We start from the raw sequence: 8,380 nt of genomic DNA, 5'->3' as shown, positions 1-8,380 counted from the left end.
ATATATATATATATATATATATATATATATATATATATATATATATATATATATATGCAGTCATTATTATTATTAATACCATCCTTAGCAGCTTCAGGGTGATGTCGTCGCTCGTTCCATTTTTTTGCTTCGATTAATTAAGTACCGTGGTGATGAAGTAGTAGTATTCGATTTATTATATATTGTTATTGTTATTATTATTATTATGATTATCGAGTATCCATTGTTATAATGGATGCATGCTGTAATTAAGATGTATTAATTAAATGGGAATTTATGCACTTAATTTTGTTTCATATTTTTTATGTGTTATTTATTTATTTATTTTATGTAATTGGGCATTAAATTGTTGGAAATTATTTAGGGTTAATTTCATTCACTTATCCCCCGTTATTATATTAAAAAATCTTCACTTACCTCCCCTCTACTATAAAATTCTTTAATTACCCTCCTCGATTACATGTTATACCAAACATACCATTTTTTCTTAAGACGAGTCTCACTCTTTTCAATTTCATAAGAAAGTAAATATTTTAGTACTTATAATATTAATGTGTACTCACTTTTATGTTTTGCTCATTTTTTTTTTCTTGTATTGGACTATCTAATTATATTTTCTTTTAAGCGATATTTGTTCTAAAGATAAGTAAAATATAAAGTATCATAGAGTGAAAATAACACTCAATAGTTTTTCTTTATTTATTCGAAAATCTTTACACTAATATTCACGATTTAAAATTTATCATGGCGTATTGTTTTGATTAAATAAATCTAATATTAAAAATTAATAATGAAATATTTAATACATTATATTATATAAATATAGAATGCCCACACTTGAAATCAATTAGATGGATATTTAAAATTAATTTACATGTTCAAGTCTATGATAACGAAAATGATTATATTTTTAATTGCGGTTTCTTGTTATAATTTACTTTTAAGAGAAAAATATATTTTTGCTCTATAAATTCGAAGGAAAATAAAATCAAATGGAAATTAAAAAAGTAATAATAATTAAACGAGTATGTAAAATAATGGAAGTTGAATTAAATTATTATTGAAAAAAAAAAAAAAGAATGATACATCTAGCTTAAAGAAGGGTGTAAATAAGTACAACATATAATTTAGGGGGATAAGTGGATATTTGAATAGTACAGGGGAGGTAAATGAATCAACGTTGAGTAAATTAATTATTATTGCAGAGAGTATTAATACTAAATATAATAAATTTAGAGTATCGAATTGTACTTGTCAACTTTTTAAAGAATTAACTACGCATCATCTTCCCAGAATTTTATCTCAATACGTGCTGTCAATTTTCAGAATCAATACTAGATATTTTGCTTCCTCATTTTGCATCTCCATTATTTATTTTTATTTTAATTTTTTATTCAGATTATCGAATTTTAATTAATATAATAATCAAAGATATATAAATTTTGATACGTACCTCATCAAGTTAGTACAAGAAATATCGAATCAGGTTGTCAATTAAAACATAATTTGGTATGATTAAACAAAACATTGACATGCAAATGAGAAAGTGATTAAACGCTTAATACAAAAATAATGTTGGTAGTTGAGAGAGATTAGTGTATTAATCCTAGAGACAAATCTGCAGCCCTAACAGGGGATAGAAAATGACATTGCTTTTCTTGATTAAAACTTATGTCTTAATCAAATAAGGCATCCTTTAATTGCTCTAATTAATGAATAGCTTATCACTCTCACCAATCACCTCCATAATCAACTCTTTTTGTACCTAAACTATACACCATTATTTAACTAGACATTTAATTAGTTAATTAATTAGCAAAAAAATTAGGCCAAATTATTTTCACACCATCTACTCTCTTTAAATGTTGAATTATTGACTGTCTTCCCTTAATTCGTTCCTGTGTAAATATGAATGCTTCGTGGCTTCCCTAACATTTCTCAAATCTCATTTATTTTATATACAAGTAATTTTAAAAAAATGTGTACACTAGTATTAACGCCCCCCTTGTCATGTTTTTTTAATGCATTCGGTGCCCCTGGATTTAAAATCCTGACTCCGCCTAATGAAAACTACCCCTATTATCTGTACTTAAATATAAAATTTTCAAATTTAATTTGTTAAGGAATATGTTGAGTGAATATTTAATTTATTTATGTAATATTTAATAATTATGTGGGCTGGAATTGTGAGCCCACTAAAGAACCCTGAAAGCAATTTAAATTATAATATTTTGGGCCGAATATTTGGACCAATCAAATTGCAGCGGCCGACATAGACCAATCCATAATCAAAGACCAGTTGATGAAAATATATTTATATATATATATATATATATATATATGATGAGTTGGCAAGATTTGATTGGTCATTGGAAATCATTTTGTGACCGACTTGATATTTGTGCACAACAAGTTGGTCTGACTGTTATCAACACGCAGTACACACACCAAAGTAGTACTACTGCACACACTAAATAATCTGAAGCCGTTGCTCAAGGTTTGCTGCAAGCGTAATTCTCCTCTTTATCTTGGACTGTTTTACCCCTGTATTCTTGATATAATTACCTGTTTTGGGCCTGGCTTTTGAATGACTGCATCATCTAAAATCTTAAGTTGTTGTTCTGTGTGCTCTGTTTTGTTAAGTTAGAATTAATCTGAGAAAATTGTATGGAGAAATTTTGTTTTTATTTTGTTTTGTGGTTTAATTAATTAATGTTGGTGTATTATAATAAGTTAATTAGATTTGTTGTTTTATTTATTAGATTGAATAGTGTGAAGAAAAAATGGAGGGTAGATATATGGTAGAAGTGATTGGGCTTTCTGCACAAGTGCTTTGGGAAGATGTTTACCACTTCTTCCTTAATTGTGGCAATATCAAACACCTCGAAATCAACAGGTTTTGTATTGTACTGCCTTTGCTTCGACATTATTATTATTATTATTATTATTGTTTTCGTGTTAACTTAACTTGACGATTTTGAATTTTGATGCCAGAATGAGTGCCGACATTTCGATCGCGTACGTTGAATTCGACGAAGCTTATTCGGTGAAAATTGCGCTCTTCCTTAGTGTAAGTGATGCTTCATTAGTCATCCTTACCCCAAAATAACATGTATTATTCCCTACATTTTCGAAGAAACGAAAAATAAAAAAAAACTATTTTATTATGCAATCATGTCAAAAATATTAGCAAGAATTGAGGTCTTGAAATCGTTGATGATATTATAGGATTAGAATTAAAATCCTTACTCCCTCGATTCCCTCCGAAAATCCTCCCTCCAAATCGAAATTGTTCAATCCAAATTCACATTTTGTAGAATCCTATTGCTTCACAATGATCACACGTCTTTCGTTTCCTTAATTTCAAATTCAGGGATCCGAAATTGCTAATCAGCCAGTAACAATAACCAGTTGCGGAACGCATAATATCGATCCATCTCCATATCTCTACGACTTCGAAGAGGCATATGTCACAACTAATAACTCAACGGTACGATACGATACGACATTCTTTCATAACATTCAAACTTTTTGCAAGGGTATTTTAGTAATTTGTTATATACAGTCCACACGCTCGGACAACTTTGTGTCGACTCCTCGAGAAGCTGTAACAGTGGTGCAAGGAGTAGTGCAAACCATGATCTCGAAGGGCTACGTATTGAGCAAAGAGGCGCTGTATAAAGCAAGAGCTTTCGACCAATCGCATCAAGTTTCGTCCACCACAGCAGCCAAGGTCGCCGAGCTCAGCAAAAGAATCGGACTGACCGATAAACTCCACTCGGGAATCGAGACAGTAAGATATGTGGACCAAAAGTACAATGTATACGAGACAACTAAAGCGGTGGCTTCTTTCACGGGCAAAACGGCTGCGCGCGCTGCCGGCGCGGTAGTTAGCAGCAGTTATTTCGCCAAAGGGGCACTTTGGGTATCGGATGTTTTAGATCATGCAGCTAAGGCTGCTGCTGAATTGGGAAACAGAGGTGCCCAAAAATAATATTTTTAAATATAGATTTTTTATTTTTTTTTTCGAGATTTTTATTTTATTTAATTGTTGTATTAATTAATATGTAGACACTGTTTCAACGAACAGTTTTAATGCTGCCAAGTTGTGGAAAATAATTTAGCAAGCATGCTTCAAAAATAAAAGCCACATGAAATCTGACTTATTTATTTATTTATTTATTTATTTATATATCTTCTTGTGATTTTCCCTAATTAAACACCCCACATGGTTTTGATTTATTATCATTATGATTTATGACGCATATCTTTTTCTGAAATTAGATATTTATTAAAAAAAAAAAATGAAAACTTATACATCAAACGTAAAGTTGCAATAAATTAAAACCATTTTTTATTTTCTATATAATAACATTTAATTAATATATCAAACTGTAACCCATTTTCTACAGTATTCAATTATTCATATGCAGTATAATACATGGGCATGTATTTCTTTTAAAAAAATTTATAAATAATTATTAAAATAAATAACAAATATATATATGCATATAACACACAAGACATGTAAATAATTTATCACATTCTTGGACAAAGGTCAATATCAGGTCTTGGTTATAACTTATAACTGATAATAAACGTATATAATTTATAAATATATTTTATATTTAAAAATGCATAAATTATGAATAACTGAAATGAATTGGAAAAAATCAAAGTTGGTAAAGTGTAATATGGTGGAGTTGTTGCATAATATAAAGATGATCAATCAATTCAGTTAACTGCCGATTTATCAGCTGTGATGTTAAGTGCTTTGTGGTTATATTTATGGCTCTACTTCTAAATTTAATTCTATTTTTAGCATCACATTTTTTTTTGTTGCATTCAACTTCAGTGCGCCCTATTGATACGCTATAATCAACGGTTAATAATCGCCCGATATATTGTGTATCATCCTAATTTTCCGGCATTTCAATACCATAGTTTTCGAGTTTGGTCTCATTGAAAATATTATAATTCTTGGATTATAGTACAATGTGGTCAATATGCTCTAGTTTTACTATAATAAAATATTGACTGCAAAAACCTAATTATGAATTATTCTATTCACACACAAATTACTCCTCTGACCAGGAAAATCTCACCTAATCTGCATCATCCTTCTTGTTTCTTCAACATCATTACACACACACACACACACACACACACACACACACACACACAAAATAAACTTTTGGGGAGAAAAAAATAATTAAAAAAATAAATAAAAAATAAAAGCCGGCCTACATCTGTAGATAGGACTATAAAAAGTTTACAATACACAAATATTTTTAGATTCTTTCATTTTCAACAACCAGACTTTTTCGTACTTTCCACCTTATTTTTTCAGACAACCTTTTGTTTCTGGTGTAATATCTTATGCTAATCACAATGAAACAACCACGTTCTAAACCTATTAATTACTATACTTTAAAAATATATTCATTAACAAACACTAGCCATCTTCACTCAATCATACCTTATTCTAAAATAAATTAAAAAAACAGAAAAAATGCAGACCAACAAATAAGAATCATGACCAAACAGCTTATCCTTAAAACAAAACATGTATGTGTATGTATGAAGGTGAACTATTACATTACATTACATTACATCACATTATATTACATGTAGTCTTCAGCTTCAACAACAAACACCAAAGTGAACAAACTTCTTCACTTTCTTCCCAAATATCTCTTTAATCAAACTATCAAAACTTCTCACTGTACACCACAACCAACTCACACCCAAAAATTTAAAAATCAAAAATTGAAAAATTGAAAAATATATTATGTCACACAATTAATTAAAACTCAATCACAACAAATTGGACATCTAACAAGTCCATTTTCATTGCAATCAGGGCATCTCTGAAAACCATATTCATCATGCTCACTATAATCAACTTCTTCTTCGTCTTCATCGTAATCTCCCTCGTTATATATCTTACAACTCCCCGAACACGTCTCGCATGGTATAAACCTAATATCGCCACACGCCTCACAAACAACGCCGCCAATTCCACCTCCGCCGCCAATGCCACCTCCGCCGCCATCGTCCACCACCTCACACCTCTCCACCAACTTCTCCAACTTCCCATCCTCGTTCAACTTTCGAATCTCGTCGGCGCCTCCGACGCATTGCTTGCCGAGAAAAACCCTAGGCAACCCTTTCTTGCCGAACCCTTCTCCCAATAGCTCCTTCAATTCGTCCTTGAACCCCGAGTGCATAGACACGTCCCTCTCGTCTACCTTAACGCCCAACCCTTTCAAGATTACTCGAACGTGGCAACAATCCTCGTACGTCTTCCTCACTCCCCTAAGACTCGTGAAGTACACGATCAACTTCTCCGTGCCGCGTGGCGCGATCTTGTCCGTTGATTTGAGGTGGAACGGATTGGCTGGTGGGAGATCCTCTAGTGCTCTTCGGAACGAGGCGATCACTTCCGGATCGAATTCGGAGACTATTGAAGTGTCGTTGGAGTTCGTGTTCGAATTCGAATTCGAATCGGTTTCTGCTAAATCCAACCACAAGGGCTTATTTGGAAATAATTCGTCTCCGGTTTTCTCTTTCACTCTTGGAGTTGGTTGATCTTCGATATCGATGGAGGCTAGACTCGAGCGGTTCGGCACATGAAACGAGAAGCTACGAAAATGATGAGCTGGCGGCCTAAGAGGGCTAATGTCTTCTAAACCCTCCATCATTTCCCAAGCGTTGATCATTTCCGGCTCACCGGGCGGCGTTCGGATGGGCGTTTTCGGGATTATTTTCGGGATTTTCTCGTTGATCATGTTTGACCAAGTCTTGGCCTCGATCATGCCCATTGCAAATTCCTCTCTAGCCGACTTTTTCGCATCGGTTTTATTATCATCTACGACGATTTGATCCTGATTCGGCGGGGAATCTTCGCCGTCGTCTTTGTTTTCGGGAATTTGATGGATTTGAATCGATGATGGATCGAGCTTTAAAGAACCCAATGTGGATGAAGTGAGCGCCACCACGTGATAGGTGTCCCCTGTTTTTTGGGGCGGGTGGTGCACGTGCATTGAATAGCTCCGCCTCACCGGAGAATAAGGTGCCTGGCAATTCCGGCATACCTTCTCTTTCGACGACGCACAACCCATTATTGCAGAAACAAGCAAAAGGGGGATTAAAAAAAAAACCCTAATAAATAAACAGAGATTGATGAATTAAACAGGATTTAAAAACAAAATCTAAAATTGTTTATTTAAATTGATTTGGGAAAGGGTGTAAAAGGACATTCTTTTATGAATGAGCTGGCTGCGTGATGGATTTGTTAGAGAATTACAAGATTCTAGACGAACAAAAAGATAATCTTAAAATAAAATTGGAGCGATCGAGGGAAGTACTGGGATTTTGTGCGCTTGCATTTCAAGAAATTAAATACTACCAGAATGAAATTGGGGATGCCTTTTTTAATAAAAATCAAATCTTTCTGACAAAATGAAAAAAAAAGCAGAACGAATTTAATGCATGAGTGACGAGGTTGACGATGAATATAGAAGAAATCGACAATCGGGTCATGCAAAAAAAGATCGATGTGTAAGAAAGTTTGAATCGGAGAAACTGGAGAAGGAAGGAAGAAAAGGAAAAAAAAAAAAAAAGATCCTTTTAACTGATGTCTGCTTCTTTCCTCCTGGTTTTCTCTCTCTAGAAAGACATGAAATAGAGGAGAGAGAGAGAGAGAGAGAGAGAGAGAGAGAGAGAGAAGGGAATTGAATTGAATGAAATTCAAAAGACACTTCCAGCAAGATGTATAGTGAGTGGTGCACAACAAATTGAAAAATATTTTAAATTTTTTTAAAAATTACTTGGACATGGTATGGAATGTTTTTGCTTTTAGATGTGTCTGTAAAATAATAAATTTAATTGGAATAATTAATAAAATAAATAAATAAATAATAATAATAATAAAAAAAGAGTGGATGTGGCAGAAAGGGAGTGGAAGGAAGGAATCGGAGAATGCGGGAGTTATTGCTTGAATTGCTCAAACTCCGCACAATGTATGTATTAGTGCGCACGCACAATTTCTTAATTTCAATCACCCAACTTTTTGTGTTTTAATTTCTACATTAATTTAATTTAATTTTTAGACAATATTTTCATGAATCTAAAACCCAAAAAAATGAATAACTACTTTTTCCCCTCATAACTGTAACAAGGCGTTGCTTAATTTCTCATCGTTATTTCGATTTTGGCAACCTTGTTATTTACGATGGGTTTTTAAACTATTTTATTTTTTATTTTATTTTATTTTTAAATAATAAGTTGGAAACAATGATAAAATTGTAAGCAATAACATAAGTAGAAGAAAGGCACTTGAAAAAGATATTAATTTGGTTAAATTTGAGGTATAATT

General features: G+C 32.5%; 2 protein-coding genes across 3 annotated transcripts; one reads left to right on the top strand and one right to left on the bottom strand.

Moving 5' to 3' along the window:
* Positions 1–2,368: 2,368 nt before the first annotated feature.
* Positions 2,369–4,146, top strand: LOC105961643 (binding partner of ACD11 1). 2 transcript variants are annotated; one of them, XM_088821495.1, is made up of 5 exons: positions 2,369–2,497; positions 2,763–2,896; positions 2,995–3,070; positions 3,374–3,490; positions 3,566–4,146. In XM_088821495.1, the coding sequence occupies exons 2-5, from the start codon at positions 2,784–2,786 to the stop codon at positions 3,992–3,994; spliced, it is 735 nt and encodes a 244-aa protein (XP_088677621.1). In that variant the 5' UTR covers positions 2,369–2,497; positions 2,763–2,783; the 3' UTR covers positions 3,995–4,146. The 2 variants fall into 2 exon arrangements, with proteins under 2 accessions (XP_088677621.1, XP_012841333.1); XM_012985879.2 differs by having other exon boundaries at positions 2,411–2,510.
* A 1,408-nt stretch (positions 4,147–5,554) lies between these two features.
* On the bottom strand, positions 5,555–8,019 carry LOC105961673 (Glutaredoxin family protein). Its single transcript, XM_012985913.2, has one exon. It carries the CDS (start codon positions 7,122–7,124, stop codon positions 5,814–5,816), a length of 1,311 nt encoding a protein of 436 aa, XP_012841367.2. The 5' UTR covers positions 7,125–8,019; the 3' UTR covers positions 5,555–5,813.
* Between the last annotated feature and the right edge of the window lie 361 nt (positions 8,020–8,380).

The sequence above is a fragment of the Erythranthe guttata genome, chromosome 8, assembly GCF_056151865.1.
Source record: "Erythranthe guttata isolate IM_541 chromosome 8, IM_541, whole genome shotgun sequence".
NCBI classification, from domain to species: domain Eukaryota; kingdom Viridiplantae; phylum Streptophyta; class Magnoliopsida; order Lamiales; family Phrymaceae; genus Erythranthe; species Erythranthe guttata.
This window is presented reverse-complemented; position numbering and strand designations above follow the sequence as displayed.

Bases quoted from the DNA above. Each gene is read 5' to 3' on its own strand.
- LOC105961643 (XM_088821495.1), top strand. From the start codon at position 2,784: ATGGAGGGTAGATATATGGTAGAAGTGATTGGGCTTTCTGCACAAGTG. The intron at 2,897-2,994 runs GTTTTGTATTGT...TTTTGATGCCAG, and splicing joins AAACACCTCGAAATCAACAG to AATGAGTGCCGACATTTCGA. The intron at 3,071-3,373 runs GTAAGTGATGCT...TTTCAAATTCAG, and splicing joins AAATTGCGCTCTTCCTTAGT to GGATCCGAAATTGCTAATCA.
- LOC105961673 (XM_012985913.2), bottom strand. From the start codon at position 7,124: ATGGGTTGTGCGTCGTCGAAAGAGAAGGTATGCCGGAATTGCCAGGCA.